This window comes from Gorilla gorilla, chromosome 20 (genome assembly GCF_029281585.2).
Source record: "Gorilla gorilla gorilla isolate KB3781 chromosome 20, NHGRI_mGorGor1-v2.1_pri, whole genome shotgun sequence".
Taxonomy (NCBI): domain Eukaryota; kingdom Metazoa; phylum Chordata; class Mammalia; order Primates; family Hominidae; genus Gorilla; species Gorilla gorilla.
In genome coordinates, this window is record NC_073244.2 from 9,135,403 (window position 1) to 9,152,964 (window position 17,562).

Consider the following 17,562-nt stretch of genomic DNA (forward strand, 5'->3'; position numbering starts at 1 on the left):
GCAGAGTTGACGAGTGAGTTGCTTTGGATAGTTAGTAACTCTCCAGGCCTCAGTTTCTGCATCTGCAAAATGGGGGTGACTGCTGGGCATGGTAGCTCATACCTGTGTTTCCAGTGCTTTGGGAAGCTGAGGCAGGAGGATCGCTGGAGCCCAGGAGTTCTTTTGAGACCATCCTGGGCAACACAGGGAGACCCTATGTCTACAATTTTTTCGAGACAGAGTCTTGCTCTGTTGACCAGGCTGGAGTGTAGTGGGGCAATCTCAGCTCACTGTAACCTCCGCCTCCTGGGTTCAAGCAATTCTCCTGCCTTAGCCTCCCAAGTAGCTGTGATTACAGGCGCCTGCCACCACCACCACGCCTGGCTAATTTTTGTATTTTTAGTAGAGATGGGGTTTCACCATGTTGGCCAGGCTGGTCTTGAACTCCTGACCTCAGGTAATCCACCTGCCTCAGCCTCCCAAAGTACTGAGATTACAGGTGTGAGCCACCATGGCTGGCCTACAAATCTTTTTTTTTTTTTAGCCAGGAGTGGTGACACACCTGTGGTCCCAACGGCTCAGGAGTCTGAAGTGGGAGGATCACTTTAGCCTGGGAGGTCGAGGCTGCAGTGAGCCATGATCATGCCATTGCACACCAGCCTGGGAGACAGAATAAGACCCTATCTCAAAAAGTAATAATAATTATTATTATATATGTACATATAATATATAATACATATATGAGATTTTTGAAAATTATGTTGTTTTAGAGATGGAGTCTCACTGAGTTGCCTAGGCTGGAGTGCAGTAGCATTCATAGCCGTGATCACAGCACACTACAGCCTGGAACTCCTGGGCTCAGGTGATCCTCCTGCCTCAGCCTCCTGAGTAGCTGGGACTACAGGCCTTGCCGCTGCACTAGGTCTTTTATTTATTTATTTATTTATTTGAGACAGAGTCTCACTCTGTCGCCCAGGGCAGAGTGCAGTGGCGTGATCTCGGCTCACTGCAATCTCCGCCTCCCGGGTTTAAGAGATTCTCCTGCCTCAGCCTTCCAAGTAGCTGGGATTACTTCGAACTCCTGACCTCAAGTGATCTGCCTGCCTCAGCCTCCCAAAGCGCTAGTATTAGAGGCATGAGCCACTGTGCCCGGCCGTTTTTGCCTTTTGCAAAGCACAGTCATAAATATCCTGGGTCATGTTTCCTGTAGATATTTATCTAGGAGAGCAAAGGCTATGTTATTTGGTGCATGCATGTTCAGCGTTGTGGCTGATGTCAGTCTGTCTTCCAGAGAGACTGCAGTGTGGAAGAGCTTTGTGTATCCATGGCTTCTGACACTTGCTATTACTGGACATTTTAAACTAGGGGGCAGTGAAAGGGGAGTAAAAAGGGGCCTGTGACTTTATCATACATGTCCTGGATTCCTAACAATGTTGGACATCTCTTCATCTATTTGTCGGATGCTCGTGTTTCCTCTTTTGTAATATGCCTTCTCAGGCTTTGCACTTATTATTATTATTATTTTTTTTGGGATGGAGTCTCGCTCTGTCACCCAGGCTAGAGTGCAGTGGCACGATCTCGGCTCACTGCAAGCTCCACCTCCTGGGTTCACGCCATTTTCCTGCCTCAGCCTCCTGAGTAGCTGGGACTACAGGCTCCTGCCACCATGCCTGGCTAATTTTTTGTATTTTTTAGTAGAGATGGGGTTTCACCACGTTAGCCAGGATGGTCTTGACCTTCTGACCTCGTGATCCTCCTGCCTTGGCCTCCCAAAGTGCTGGGATTACAGGCCTGAGCCACTGCACCTGGCCTGCACATTTTTCTTTTGAGTGGTTGTCATTTTCTTATTGGAACTTCATTCTTTTTTTTTTTTTAAGAGATGGGGGGGGCGGTCTCACTGTATTGCCCAGGCTGGTTTCAAACTCCTGGCCTCAAATGATCTTCTTGCCTCACCCTTCTGAGTAAGGAACTTGATTCTTCTTAAAAGACTGTATGAGATTCCATTGGAAGGTTTTCCTATTCCTTACAGCATGCATTCTCAACAAGGGCAAAAATTGGTTTGTGGCAGGGGGAGGGGTGAAAAAAATCTTACTCTTTTAATGTAAAAAACACAGCAGAACACTGATATACATATAGTACATAAGCAAATATACAGGACATCTATGTTACTAAATTTTCATGTGGGGTGATTAGGAAAAAAATGTCTAAAAAGATCTGTGGGGTGATAATGACAAACAAGGTTTTTTTGTTTTTTTTTTTTCGTTTTTTGTTTTTTTCTGAGACAGAGTCTCGCTCTGTCGCCCAGGCTGGAGTGCAGTGGCGTGATCTTGGCTCACTGCAAGCTCCGCCTCCCGGGTTCACACCATTCTCCTGCCTCAGCCTCCCGAGTAGCTGGGACTACAGGCATCCACCACCACGCCTGGCTAAATTTTTTGTATTTTTAGTAGAGACGGGGTTTCACTGTGTTAGCCAGGATGGTCTCAATCTCCTGGCCTCATGATCTGCCCGCCTCGGCCTCCCAAAGTGCTGGGATTACAGGCATGAGCCACTGCTCCTGGCCCCTTATTTCTTCATTTTGAGACACAGTCTCACTCTGTTGCCCAGGCTAGAGTGCAGTGGTGTGATCTCAGCTCACTGCAACCTCTGCCTCCTGGATTCAAGTGATTCTCCTGCCTCAGCCTCCCGAGTAGCTGGGACTGCAGGCACCCACCACTACGCCCGGCTAATTTTTGCATTTTTTGTAGTGATGGGGTTTCGCCATGTTGGCCAGCCTGGTCTTGAACTCCTGACCTCAAGTGATCCACCAGCCTCGGCCTCCCAGAGTGCTGGGATTACAGGCATGAACCACCACACCGGGCCTCTGTTGGTTTTTTGAGACAGGATCTCACTCTGGAGTGATCTGCCCAGGCTGGAGTACAGTGTCGTGATCACAGCTCACTGCAGCTTCAATCTCAAGGCTCAAGCAATTCACCCACCTCAGTCTCCCACCTAACTGGGACTACAGGTGTGTGCCACCACGCCCAGCTAATTTTAAAAATTTTTTGTAGAGTTGAGTTCTCACTATGTTGCCCAGGCTGGTCTCAAACTCCTGGCCTCAAGCAACCCTCCCACCTCTGCCTTCCAAAGTACTGGGATTACAGGTGAGCCACTGAGCCTGGCCCCATATATATATGTTTTCTCAAGTTTAGAATAAGCTCCCAAAATTTAGACCATAAAATCTGAGCCTGTTTTAGGCCTGTGCCACACAAGCCAAACTCCTTTTACAATTCATACCCCCATTCAAGCAATGATGAAAATGCCTGTTTCACTACATCCTCACCAGTACCGGGTTTTATCCATTTACAAATCTGCAGTGACTTCGAGGAGTGCCAAACCATGGCAGATTCTTATTGTTTTTCCACCTTTCTTTGGTCTCTGTAAGGCTGAACCTTTTAAATATGTTTGCTCATCAGGCTGTCCCTGGGGAATGTTCTAGAGTAGAACATCAAGTTGACACCTATGGAAAAAGGGGTCCCTTCATGTAGAGGGGCAGAAATTTAGTTGTGTTGTAGCCTACAGTTATGCAGAAAGCAGAATTTGCAAGCAGTGCACTTGGATATGTAGCCTAGGGGAATTTCCAGCAAAGTGTTGAAAGCGCAGCCTGGTTTCTTCTCTCTGCTTGTTATAAAATGTGAGAGGAAATAGACAGATTGAGGGAAGAAGTGTGAAGTAAAAAGGAACCAGGACTTGATGATCTGGGAAATTCTAAGCCCATTCAGATCACAAAAGATGCTAAAATTAGATGCTCCCGACCGTCACCACTTCTCAGCTCGGTGACCTCAGGCAAGTGTCTAAACCTCTCTGAGATTCAGTTTCCTCATCTGTGAAATGGGCTTGATGGTAATAGCATCCACTTCAGAGGGCTGCGGTGAGGGGTGAGTAGCTTCATGTCAAGCACTTCACGCAATGCCAGGCAGGTGCAGGGTTCGTAGGGAAAGTAATGGGTGAGAGACGCTACATCAGTGCTCCACTGTCTCTACGCCCCTCATTACTTCCTGGCTGCTATCAACCCATCCCTCCCCTCCCCTCCTCACCCCCAGGTACCTAATTCCCGGAGGCAGGGGAGCGGGTGAGGATTCAAGCTGCGGATTAGCAGAGGCCGATTAGAGACGGGTGGGAGGGGGAGGGAGGAGGGGGGTCTCTAACCCACTAACCCTTCCCTTGCCGGTCGTGCCTCAGGTTTGCGGGAGGGGTGGGGGCCTGCAAAACCTCGGTGCCTGCCACACCCTTGGAGAAAGCATTAGGGTCCCTGCTGGTTGACCCCAGGTTGACCCCTCTCTGGGCCTCATTGGTTCCTTCTGAACTATGGGGCGAAGACTGCAGAAATGAAATGGGAAAGCCTCAGCGTCTGAAGATGAGGGCACAGGGTAAATGCCTCAGGGCTGGTTGAGACATCCTTCGCGTAGACAACACTTACTGAGCACCTACCATGTGGGCAGAGCTGCTGGCATCAACGTCGCCTAGAACTGCTCAGCTCCCAGAGTGCCAGACTCAACTTCCAGAACCCCCAGACTCAGCCATCGCTCCGAAGGGGCGCTCCGGGAACTGATTCTCCTCCCGGGGTGCCACCTGCTCCCACCCTCACCCTGGCGTCCTCCCTGGGGGAGCAGGGAACCACTCCTCCAAAGGGGTCCCTGAAATCCTAGATCCTCAGTGTGTGTGGAGGGGGATGGAACTGGGGAAAGACAGAAGGACCATAGCAGAACCCCTTTCACCCGTCAGGTCGGAGCAACACTCTCCCCACACCCCCTGCAACCTCCCCAGCTGCGCCAGACGCAGAGCCGGTGGGGGCGAGGGGGCGGCGCCTACTCTGCGGCTGTCAGAGGAGGGGGACTGCGGGAGAGCGCTTGGGGGGGCGCTGCGGCAGCCGGTCCCAACCCGCAGCGGCTCGCGTGGCAGGGGCGGGGGCGCTGACCCACCTCGGCCCGGCCCCTCCTCCGCTGCGGAGGCCTCGCCATTAATCCTGACCGGGGGAGGGGGCGCCCGCTGCCCCCCACTTCCTACGGGGGCCACTGCGAGCGCTCCCCCGCCGCCCCCTGCCTGGAGCCCCTGCGGGACCCCCAGGGGACCCCCGCCCCCAGGTCTGTCGCCCTCGGTGTCGGAGTCTCTGTCTGTGTCCCCGTCTGTCCCGTCTCCCTGCTGTGCGTGTGTGTAGCCGCGTGTCCCCCGGACACCTGCAGTCACCGGCCAGGGCTGCTCGGGGAGGGGTCCCGGGGGTCGCGCGTGGGTCCCTCTGAGGTCTGGGTGTCTTTCTGGGACTGTGCGTCTGTGTGATGTCGGGGTGCCAGCCCCACAGGCTGCGAGTGTGCGTCTGTGTTGACCTCCTGCAGAAGGTGTGTGTCCCAGATGCCCCACCGGCTTCGAGCATGGGTCCCCGTGTGCCCGGCGGACACCCACGGGCCGTGTGTCCGTCACACGCTGTAGGCGCCGCGCGTGGGGATCTCTGCGCTTGTCCGTGTGCCGTGTGTGTGTGTCCGTGGCTGAGTCGAGGAGGCCCGGCCCGCCAGTGTCCCCGAGTCGCCTGCGCGTGAGTGTGTGTGTGCGCGTGTGTGTGCGCGCGCGCCGCGGCGAAGGTGGATCCGCTCGCTCCGCAGCGAGCCCAGCCGGGGCCCCGCGACCTGCAGCCGCCGCCGCCACCGCCGCCGCCTCTCCCCGGGCCTCCCCTTGCGCGGGCCGGGCCGGGGATGGAGCCGCAGCCGGAGCCGCCGCAGCCGGGGCCGCGGCGCGGAGCAGCCTGAGGCGCGGGCGGTGCGCGGGACCGGGGGGAGGGCGGGCCGAGGGGAGGGTCCTGCGGGCCGGGGGGGCGGGCGCGGCGCGCCCCCTCCCTGGCGCGCTCGCTCCCTCCCCCGCGCGCCCTCCCTCGCCGCCTCCTCCCGCCGCCTGCGGCCCCCCCTCGCCGGGGACCGAGCGCGCTCGCTCCGGCGCCGGCCTCGCCTCCTCGCAGCAGCGCCATGGTACGTCGCCGCACCCACTTTCGTTTTCGCCCGGGGACTTTTTGGGGTGGTGCGTGGGCTCCGGGCGAAAGTTGCAAGATCTGGGGGGACAGGGGGCGGGGGCCGCCCGGAGGAGGGGCTCGAGGCGGGGACCCCCACTCGCCAGTCGCCACGGGACCCCTACCCACGATCCCCCCCCGCACCCCGGCTGGGGGCGGAGCTGGCGCGCGGGGCGCCGCGGGAGACCCCAAGTGGGGGGCCCCTCGCGGGCGCCGCGGAGTTGGCGAGGAGGGCGGGGCTCCCCGGAGAAGGCCCCCGCAACCCCAGGCCGGGCCCCCGCCCCCTCCCCGGGCCAGACCCCAGGCGGGAGGGCGCGGCCCTGGGCGCACGACCCCCGAGCGCGCAGTCCGTGGGGGAGCCCGGGCCAGGGAGGGGGCGCACGGCGGGACGGCGCGTGGGGCGGGGGTCGCGGCGGCCCCCGTGGGGTGCCCCGGCCCGGGCGAGCGCGGCGCGCCAGCTAGCGGAAAATGGCCGCTGCGGAGAGGGGCGGAGAGCGCGCCGCGGCCGCCGCCGGGCGCCTTGAACTTGGAGCCGGGCGGGCGGCCGCGCTCGGCGCCGCGCAGGAGCAGCCGCCCCGCCTGCCCTCGCACCGCCCCCGCCCCGCCCCTCGGCAGACCCCCGGCCCCGCTGCCGCGCGCGCGGGGTCCCCAGCTGGGAGGGACCCCCGGGTCTCGGCCCGGCGCGCCCCAGGCCCTGGAGCGGCGGCGGCTGCACTTGGGGTTCCGGTGTCCGGTCGACTGGCGTCGGTGTCGTGCGCACCTCGAGGGGTGCGTGGGAGCCCCTGCGCTCCGTAACGGGCCGGCATTGGCGTCTGGGGGAGCGTCTGGGGTGTGCGCGGCGGGGTGGTAGTGTACCTGCCTTGGGGCCGCGGGTCCCGGCGCGTCGGCTCCGCCGCTTTCTGTGTCCGCGTGTGTCTGCACATCCACGTGCTGGCGTGTGTTGTGTTGTGAGCGCCGCCCGCATTGTGCGGCTGCGGGACACTTGTGTCTTTGGATAACTGGGCGACTGTGCGCGCGTCCCTGCGGGACGGTGTTGTGAAACTATGGCTGGGCTGCGTGTCCGCGGAGCCGCGTGTCCCTGGGTGACCGTGGGGTGTCCCCGTGTGGGTGTGTGGCGGTTGGGGGGGTCGCCAGGGAGTGGAGAACTGTCGAGTGGCCGCGTTCCAGGGGACAGTTGGGTGCCCCTTGCTGTGTGCGAGTGACTGGCGCTGAGCCTCCCCCTAGGGAAGGGTCTGCCTTCCACTCCCGGCCTCGCCTCCCCCAGTTCCTTTTTTCCTGTAACTGGGGACTGCCTGGGCGGCGGAGGAAGAGCGCTCCCTCCACCTTTTCAAAACTCTGTCCCTTTATCTTTCCCCTACGTCCCCTCCACTTCCCCCAGCCTTCGGGGTCCCCCATCCGCTTGGCCCGAGGGGGTCCTGGCTAGAGGTTCGGGCGCGAGGTGGCGCCGGGACGCGATCACTCGGCACGCAGACGTCGCTCGCCAGGGGTTGCGCTTGCGCGGGGACCTGCCCCGAGAGGGGCGGGGCGGCAGGGGTTCCCCCCTCCCTGAGAGGCCGTGGAAGTCCCGAGGGGTGGGTGGTTACAGCAGCACAGGGGTTAGGACGGGCCCGGGAGGTGGCTAAGGAGACCCCTATTATCCTATGCTCGGGAGAGCCTAGGGGCACCGGGACTGGTCCCGCAGTCCCGCCTCCAGCACTTGCCCCCAATGGACCAGAGGCCGTGGGCACAGAGAGATGTTTTGTCACCTCCAGGGAAATCCCCGCCGCTCCTCACCCCCACCCCACCCCCAGTGCGTTTGATATAATTTTCTAAATATAAAAAGCCCAAGGCCAGGCTGGTCTCTCTCGCTTTCTTCTTGACATCCCATCATGGGGGGCTGTTTGGGATGTCAAGAAGGAGAGAAACCCCTCCCACAATGACACAGAGACCTCCCCCAACAGCACTCAAGGTCATTCTCGGGTTGTCACCATCCCCCACACCCACTCCCAGCCTCAGACTCACAGCACTCTCCCTCCGCACTCCCGGAGGGACGGTTGGATGCCCTGGCCTTCAGCACACGGCATGGCCCTCTGTCCCCATTTTGGGTTCTGTGCACAGTGGGACACACGTGCATGCAGCCATAGTCACACACACACACACACGCACACACACGACACTCCCTCACGGTGCCTGTGTCTGCATGACTCTGCACACACAACCACACAGAGACTCACATAGACACACAGGCCTGTCTAGAGACAGACGTCACACACACAGGCGTGCACAGACACAGGAGTGCACAGACACACATGGGCAGACGCACTCACGGACACAAACACCACACTTTTGGGGGGATAGACAACCACATCTCACCCTCCTGCCCTTCCCTGTCCCCACCGCGTTTCTGCAGGGCCGAGAGCCCAGCTCCGGGCAGAGCTGGTGCAGGAGGAGCAGGGAGGTGGCGTGCTGTGTGTCGTTGTGATGGTGCGTATGTGACTCTGTGTGTGCCTGTATGGGAATACCAGGGGGGTTCCACTTGTGGGTGTGTGTGTGCTTGTAAGAGTGTGTGGTTTTGTGTGGAGTGTGTCTGTGATTGTGGACAAGTGCCCACGTGTTTGTGGTTGTGTCTGCACTTGTGTGGGGGCAGCTATATCCATGCGTTGTGCTTGTCAAGAAGCGTCCTGTGGGGAGTTGGGAGGGTGTGTTTGTGGCTGTGTGTGTGCCATGTGGGTCTGTGTGTGTGTGTGTGTGTCTCTGCTCGCCCCTCTTTGAGGAGGTATCTGAGGTCAGGTGTGGGGAAGGCTGTGATGATATATGGGTCTGTTTTTGTGTGAGTCTGTGCGTGTATTTGTGTCTTTGTGTATGTAGCTGTGTGTCGTGTGGAGTCTGTGTCTGCAGCTGCTTGAGTCTGCATGATGTGTGTCTGTGTGTCTCTGTAGGTTGTAGTGTGTGGTGTGTGTGTCTATCTGTACCAGCCTCAACGGCCTGTCTGACCTTTAACTCACTTGACTTTAACATCCCTTCCTACAGCCTCAGTTTCTCATCTGTAAAATGGGACCACATGGGACCCTTGCAAGGTTCCTGGGGAGCTGACATTCTGAGCCCCTTGCTGAGCAGGTGCGGGGCTAGGGGAGGCTGACTGCACACTGCACTGCTGTGTAATCATTTGCCTGCAAGATTACGTCCTTTATTCTCTGGGTGTGGTGGCTGTGGGGTTACCATGGGGGGCTGGGGGTTCCTGTCTACCCTGCCTGAGCTGCTCTGTGAATTGCATTCAACTTTTTAAGTTTTCCTTTAATTACTGAAGCCATTAGTGATCATATGAAGAGGATACAACTGTATCCAGAGGAAAAAAAATCCAATCTTTCTGATCAACCCCATTCCTGGGTGGAACCCCGCTCCAGAATGTTACCATCTATAGTTGGAGCATTTGCAGGACTGAGAAATACACATTCTTATAGAGGATACATGTGCATATGTGTATATTTCCATAAAGGATGTACTTGTGGAAATACTCGTGTATTTCTATAAAGGAGACATATGTATATGTATGTGTGTGTGTGCGTGTGTGTGTGTGTGTATATATATATATATATATATATATTTTTTTTTGAGACGGAGTTTCACTCTGTTGCCCAGGCTGGAGTGCAATGGCATGATCCTGGCTCACTGCAACCTCCACCTCCCGGGTTCAAGCGAACCTCCAGCCTCAGCCTCCCGAGTAGCTGACATTACAGGCACCCTCGCCCGTGCCCGGCTAATTTTTGTAATTTTAGTAGAGACGGGGTTTCGCCATGTTGGCCAGGCTGATTTTAAACTCCTGACCTCAAGTGATCTGCCTGCCTCGGCCTCCCAAAGTGTTGGGATTACAGGCGTGAGCCACTACAACCGGCCAAAGGAGATATGTGTGTGGGTGTGTGTGCATGTGTGTGTATGTAAAGGATACTATGTATATTTGTATAAATACATGTGTACTCTTTAAAACCCTAAATGAGATCTTGAATTTCCTTGCTGGGTCTACAGCAGTGGGGTCTCAGCCAGGGTTGATTCTGTTCCCATGGGACACTTAGCCATGTCTAAGGACATTTGTGGTTGTCACGACTGGGGGGTGCCCCTGGCATGGAGTAGGTGGAGGCCATGGACTCTGCTCAGCACCCTGCAGTGCCCGGGACAGCCCCAACCCAGAGAGCGATCCAGCCCCAGTGTCCACAGTGCCAAGGGGGAGAGCTCTCCAGCTTCCTGTCCCCCCCCCCTTGTCTCTTGGGGACATCACCAGTTGGGAGCCACTGGTTTTACTCAGCTGCATAGTGTCCCAGCCTGTGCCGGGATTACTAAACCGGTCGCCCCAGATGGACAGCATGGCTGCCTCCAAATTGTGGGCATTAGTTTTATAGGTGGCAGTCAACTCTTTTGTGCTCCTGTATCTGGGACAGTTACAGAGCTGCCGAAGAGTGAAATAACTGTAGAGAGAGTGCTTTGAAAAAAAAAAAAAATGAGCCAGATTGTGCTGGAAAGTGCCAGGAGCTAAATCATGCACCCATCTTCCAGGCCCTCCACATGCAGGTCCAAATTTACCAATTGCCTTTTTAAAGAAACTACGACGTACAGTTCCCTGTTGTAACCACGGGCAGGTATTTGCTGACTTGCCTACAACCTGGAGGGTTATGAGCTGGCGTCGCCCCATTTCACAGAGGGAGAGCTGAGGTGCAGAGAGACGAAGCTGCTGACTGGAGGAGACATAGACCCAAGCAGCGAGCCTGCGCGGCAATTTAGGGAACCAACTGTGTGTGCTGCGGGGGGCCCTTCCCACCCAAACTGGGATATAGGCTGCTGTTCGTACACTTGCAGGTTTCTCCCTGCAGCTACCGCCACCAATAATATTCACACACCCTTCCCACATGCTATGTAAAGACTCCAACCTTCCCCACCTTCCAAGATGCATCCTGTTGCCATAGCCATTTTACAGATGAGGAAACCGAGGTTCCAAGAGGGGCAGTCTCTGCTCTCTAAACTTCACCTTCCAAAGGATTCTAAGCTGCTGAATGAAGGCTGCAGGCAGGGTGGTCTGTACAGGGGAGGGAGGGTGGAAGGCACGGGGTCTGGAAGTCTAGGAGGAGTGTCTGAAGTCAACTGCAACTTTTAAATATCTGTGAATTTTAGATTTCACCCTATACGTGTCCCTAGCGTGTTTTAATAAAATAAATTGCTTCACATTATATTGGTATGTGGATTTCCAGATACACTTCTCACCATTTAATTCAAATGCTCCCCACAGCTGCACAGTGGGTTTAAAATACACAGACACACACATTTATGGACCGTTCGTGATGTACTAAGCACTGTTTGAATAATGTCACTGTCATGCAGAGAGGAGCCTGTGGGGGGCCCAGGGAACCTACGCTGCAGGAATTCTGCTCCCTCCTAGTTTACCTGTCAGGCCCTGGGCAAGTGGCTTCCGTTCTCTGGGCCTCAGTTTCCTCTCCTGTAACGCCTGAGGATAATGGGTGCTGGTATCTTCTGCGCCCCTGGGCCTGGGGCACCTGCCCCAGCTTGGTGAGAGGGTATCATTTGTCCTTGGGAAGCTCAGAGAGATGAGGTGAAATGGCCAAGCTTTCTAAGAAAGCTTTCTTTAGTGAACATTTGACCAAAGGTCAAGGCTCTGCTAAGGTCGTTGTCCTTATCCGCAGCAATCCCACAGGATGGGTATCTTTAAGCCACTTTATAGGGGAGAACCCTTGGGATGGGAATGAGAGACACAGCAGCCTCTGAGCTAGCCTGGGAGGATCCAGGGAGTGAACCGGGGGAGGGTTGGGGCCCTGTCATCAGATGCCCTGGGGGCTCAGACGGAGGCAGGCCAGGTCTCTGCCCTGTTACGTCTAGAAGGAGAACAGAATGTGGGCTCCGGGTCCGGATGGCCTGGCTCCAAGCCACACTTGCCATACCTCAGTCTTGAGATCTGTGAAAAGGGCACACCCCTGAGGCAGGTGGAAATTATTGGATACCCAGGGGGAGGCTGCAAGGGTTTATCTGGCCAGCTGGAGATCCCGCCTGGACACCGTCCTCCTGGGGTGCTGGAGAGACACACAGGCGGGGCCACCCCGCCCCTGCCCCTTGGGTGCTGGGTGAAGAGAGCAAATTCTGGAGCCTCCCGTGTTAGCCTGGGCCCATCTGGCCAAGGAAGGGACAGCTGCACACAAGCCCCTCTAGCTGGGGACCCGCAGCCCCTGCCTGGCTCTGGGGGGAGAAGGGAGCCAGGGTGCTGTGGGACCAGCTCACCGTGCACCCAGGGTCGTACATCTTTAAGGGGAAAGAGGCGCGCTGGCCGGCCTCTGCGCACGTCACTTCTTCATTCCTTCCCTCCCCCCTGGCTCGTTCCTCCAACTTCCCGGCCAGCTCGGGGGTGATGGGGGGGTGGGGGGGGGCCTTAAAAATCCACCCCTGGCCCCTCAATGTCCAGAAACAACCCTGTCACCCCTCTCCGCTTGATCTGAGTTGGGGTCGCCCTGCAGTCCTGGGGTCCTGGTCTAGTGCCCTGGGGCATTGCGTAAATACGGGAGGAGGGGGGGTCCTGAGACGTCGGGGGAAGCTCTCCTTTCTCGCTCGCGCCCTTTTTTCCCTCGTTTCTTTGAAAGTTGGGTGTTGAGAAGTGGGAGGTTCGGGGTGGGAGGGGAGAGAAATGGGGGGTGGGAGGGGGAGGGTGTCAGAGGGTAGAGAGAGACAGAGACGGGGGAGAGAGGAAGAGAGAGACAGAGAGAGAGAGAGAGACGGAGGGAGAGAGGGACAGAGAGCGGGGCGGGCGGCGCGAGAGAGGGAGAGCAGGAGGGAGGAGGAGGGAGACCGAGGGAGGAGGCGGCGAGGAGAGCGCGCCGGCCGCGGGGCGGGGGGGGGGGGGGTGCGGGGGGGTGGTTTGGAAAAATGACTCAGTAAGTTCAGCGCGCCCGCTCCGGCCGGCCCTGCGCCTCCCGCCGCGCCCGGGATGTATTCGTCCCCGCTCTGCCTCACCCAGGTACGGTCCTCGCCCGGCCCCCCGCCGGCGCCCCCCGCGCCCCGTGCCCGCGCCCCCCGCATCCCAGCCCCGGAGTTTTGAAGCCGGAGGAGGCGGGACGAAAAAGGCGCGCGTCCCTCCCGCCATCCCTGCCCGGGATGCCCCCCGCGCTGAGGGCTGGGGTCCGGTGGGGGGATGGGTCAGGCTGGGGTACCCCCCCACACCCTTACCTACCGCGGACCCCCTACGCGGGACTCCCGCCCAGCCCCCCCACCCCCGACTCTCGGGACCTCTCCCGGATGTGGGGCTTGGTCTGCAGATTTGCGTCCCCCCACACACACCGACGCACTCCGCACCCCCGCCCCGACACTCGGAAAGGTCGGGGTGGGGGCTGGCCCCCCTCCAGCAAGGGCTCTGCGGGAAGCCCCCCGCCTGCCTCTGAGAGGAATCTAGGGGGTCGTGATTGGACCCTGGGTCTCCCCAGCTGGAGAGAAAGGGACCTCTCATGTGTTTCCCCCGTGTCCCCCTACCAAGGTTGTGCGGGCCGCCCTGGCCCTCGGCCGCCTTTCCCCCGTTATTGGCCCACGTGTGCATGGAGGGGGAGGGGGCAGGAGAAGTTGGAGGCCCAGGAGGGGGAAGGGTGCTCCGGCGGCCCGGCTGGGTCCCCCCTCCTTTGCAACCCCCCCAGCACCGTCCCGGTATTTTCGCTGGATCGATTCTGGATTCTGGATTCTGGAGCCGCCGCCGGGAGGAGCGGGAGGCCCGGCGCTCCGGGTCTGGCCCGGGCACTGCGGCGCTGCGGACGCCCTCGCCAGCCCGGCACCTGCCCCTGCCCCCTCCCCCTCCCCCTCCCCCTCCCGTAGCCTCTCACCCCTGGCCGCACTCCCAGACTGCCCCGGGGCCGAGCCTTGTGCAATGGCCGAGGGGGTGTGTGGGGAGGGGGCGGCTCCCCCCGGGGACTCCTTCCAGCCCAGGCTCCCGGGGACCCCGAGGTCTGCAAGTTCCGTTTTCTAGACCGCTGCTTTCCTCCTTACGCAGTGTGTCTTTAGGCTGGAGAGGTTCTGGCCTCAGTTTCCCCTGAAGTGACGTGCGGCTAAGGCCGGTTCTGGAGAGGGGACAGTATGGCGGGCCAACTGTAAAGTCCCAGCACGTGGGGGGTGCGATTCCAGCGAGGGCCAGGCCCGTCTTAAGGAGCACTGTGTGGGGAGTATATGAGTCCCCGGCTTCCGCCCCAGGGCATGGTGCAGCGAGGGACCCCCCACGCCAGGCTTGGTCCTTGGTAGGGTCTTTCTCACCGGCCCCCTGCAGCCGACAGGGAATGTGGGAGCTGGTGCTGAGGGGGTCTGAGGTCTGTCCTACCTGTGATCCCCTGAGTGACCTTGGGTAAGTCCCTGTCCCAGCCTCAGTTTCCCTTTCTGAGCAGCTTTGGGGGGGGGTTCCCGAAGAAGGCATCTCTTTGAAGTTCTCCAAGAACAACTAGGGTTCGAGTGGGCATGCTGTGTGACCTTGGGCAGCCTTTGAAGTCTCCGGGCTTATGGGGTGACTGAGGTGTCCCCGCTCTGTCCTTGCCAGCTGGAAGGAGCCATTTGGGAGGGCTGAGCGGAGGGGAGGCTGTTCCCGGCTGGGGAGGTTGGAAGGCTGCTTGTGCACCCTGGAATTCCCCCATCAGGGCTGGTTGGGAGACATCCTGGTTGCTGGGGTGGGTTGGGGGGTAGTAAGAACCCCAGTCCAGGCTTTGCCTCAGAGAATTGCTAACTCGGCCTCAGTTTCTCCAGGAACAGGGCAAGGACCAGCCAGGAGGGCTGTCTGTGGAAACCAAAAAATGGAGAGGTTAAAAACTAAAAACTATCCAGGGGTGCTGCGTGCAAGAGACAGAGATGAGAAGACACAGACAGGCAGAGAGACAGAGGCAGAGATCTCCCAGGCCAGGGTGGGGACAGCGAGTCCCAAGTGCAGGGGGCTCCCTCCTCCCCTGCGATTCTCCTCTCTGCCCCGCCCTCCACCCCAGCCCTGGAGTGGAGCTGGGGACCCCCTTTCCAGTTTCTCTTCAGCCTGAATGTAATCCCCACTGTTCCCCCAAGGCCCAGCCTGGTCTGGGGTAGCCAGTGGGGTGGGCTGGGGAACTCACAAGGACCCTGAGTGCCCCATGCAGGAGCCTCCTACCCAAGTCCTGGCTGCCTGACTCAGTTTCCCGAATCACGTCCCCTCCGTTTCTCTCATCTTGGTCTCTTTTTGTCTGTCTTTCTCTCTTTCTCTCTGTCTTGCTCTGACTCTCTGTGTGTGTGTGTGTGTGTGTGTGTCTGTTTCTCCCTGTCTCTCCATCTCTGTCTCTCCCCGCCTCTGTTTCACTCCCAGTCACTGTTGGTCTCTTTCTGTCTCTTTCTCATCCGCTGTCTCTCTGATGTCTCAGTCTCTCCCACTGTCTCTGTCTCTTCATGTCTATCTCACCATCCCTTTCTCCTCTTTGTCTCTGCATGTCTCTTTGATGTGTCTCTGTCTCTCTGTCTCTCCCCCCCTTTGCCCTCTTTGTGTGTCTGTCCGATGTGTCTCTGTCTGTTTCTCTGTCTCTGTCTCTCTGCCCCCTTCCTCTCTGTCTCTGTGTTTCTCTCCAATATGTCTGTCTGTCTCTTCATCTCTGTCTCACCTTCCCTTTCTCCTCTCTCTGTCTCTGCGTGTCTCCCGTTGCCCCCTCTCTCCCTGTCTCTCTCTATCTCTGCATGTCTCTCCTTACTCCTCTCTCTCTGTCTCTCTCTGTCTCTGGGCCTCCCTCTCCCCCTTTTCCCAGCTAATTTTACAACCTGAGCCCAACCGAAAATAGCTCCCTTTTAGCTGATCCGACCCGGATCCTTCTCGGGAGCCGAGGCTGGCGGGGGGTGGGGGGCATCTCGGTGCCAGCCCGCTCTGTGCCACCCGGGCCCGGCCCGCCGAGGGGGGAGTGGGCGCTGGCGGCCCTGGGGCATTCTGGGAGCCCCGGGCCGGGCTCAGCGGTGACTCAAGCGCTTTTTCACTTTTACTCTTAAGAGGAACTGTGTGGAGCCCATGGCTCCCATAAATCCTGCCGGCGGGAAGGCCGGCCTCCCCGCGCCTGCTCTGGGCCTCCCTCCCTGCCTCCCTCCTGCTGGCGCCACCGCCACGTTAGTTATTCCGGGTTTGGGGCCAAGTCCCTCTTGGCCGCAGCGTGGCGGATTCCCCGAGCCACCTCCATCCCGCCACCGGGTCCCCGTCTCATTCATTCATTCTTTCCTTCATTCCTTCGTCCCATGCCCTCTCGGAGCACAATGTGCTTTGCTGCCATTTCTCCAGCAGGGTAACCGAGGCTGGGAGAGGCTGTCCTCCCACCCCAGACCCCCGACCTTTGTTGGATTTTCTAGATCTTCCTTAAGCATCTCCTGGGCCCTGGGGATAGGGGGGGGTGGGGGAGGCAGCAGGGCCCAGGCCCAGTGTAGGTTCTTAGAGGGAGCTTGGGGGGTGCCTACCAGGAGCAGGGGGCCTGCAGCCCCCCAGTGCTGGGAGAGGGCTAAGAGTCAGAGAGGGCCAGGGCCTGCCCGAGGTGGCACAGTGGGACTGGCAGAGCTGGGGTTCAGGCCATTTTCCATCTGGTGGCTTGGGCAGGTGGGCGCTCTCTCCCCGTGTGCCCCCCACCCGGGGCCTGGTGGCCTCTGATTCACTCTCTACAAGGTGCCACCACTCTCCCGCTGTATCTCCCTCTCGGTCTCTCTGTGCGTCTCTCTCTGTTTCTCCCCCTCCCCTCTCTGCGGCGGAGGTGCCTCTGTGCGCCAGGGCCAAGCGCCCTGTAAATCACCAAAGCTGGGATTCTGGCAGAGTCAGCGTTCTCCTCTCTCTCTGTCTCTCTCTCTCTCTCTCTCTGTCTCCCTCCCTTTCTCCCCCCATCTCGCTCTCTTCTCCTCTCTCCTTCTCTCTCTCTCTCCTCCTCTCTCCCCCCTTCTCTCTCCCTCTCTCCTTCTCTGTCTCCCTTACCGTCTTTCCCTCTTCCTTTCTCTCTCTCCCCGTCTCCCTTCTCTCCCTCTCTCCTCTCTTCTCTCTGTCTCTCTCTTTCTCCCTCCCTACCTCCCTCTCTCTCTGTTCCTCTTCTTCTTTCTCTCTGTCTCTCTCTTTCTCTCTCCCTCCCTTCCTCTCTCTCTGTTCCTCCTCTTCTTTCTCTCTCTCTGTCTCTCTGAGCTGGCCTCCCTCCCTGTCTCACACCAAATGGATGGGAAACGCTGCCTGCCTGGGCCTCCTGCCCCGGCCACGGCACGCCCCGCACTCTCCTGCCTGTGTCCACGCCGACCTCACCTGGGTGCCCGTCTGCCCTGAGCACACAGCGTGCGGGCACCCAAGTCCCGACCAGTTCACATCCATGAGCACATGCTGGGCACACACGTGTGCACACTCCCTGACACCCACACGGACGAGGACACAGCTCTGCCTGCCTCGGATCTGCCTTGATGGCGGTCACCAACACACAGACCTAGAGTGCCCCTCACATCTGCCTGAAAATCTTGCTCAGGAGGCGCCAAACCCAATATGGTACCTGGTATAGAGAAGGTGCCAAATAACTGCTATAGAGTGGTGCCAAATAAGTGTTGCT

General features: G+C 58.6%; 1 protein-coding gene across 8 annotated transcripts in view; it reads left to right on the forward strand.

Annotated features, from left to right (window-relative positions):
* The first annotated feature begins 5,539 nt into the window (after window positions 1-5,539).
* NFIC (nuclear factor I C) overlaps window positions 5,540-17,562 on the forward strand; it is a 110,468-nt gene continuing 98,445 nt past the window's right edge. For 3 of the 8 annotated variants that reach the window (XM_031003860.3, XM_031003864.3, XM_055371260.2), the window contains exon 1: window positions 12,880-12,995. In XM_031003860.3, coding sequence (XP_030859720.1) covers window positions 12,966-12,995 — 30 coding nt within the window. In that variant the 5' untranslated portion in view covers window positions 12,880-12,965. Of the gene's footprint in view, window positions 5,973-12,879; window positions 12,996-17,562 lie in introns of those variants that run through there. The other 5 variants (XM_031003863.3, XM_055371262.2, XM_055371261.2 and 2 more) reach the window with 4 other exon arrangements.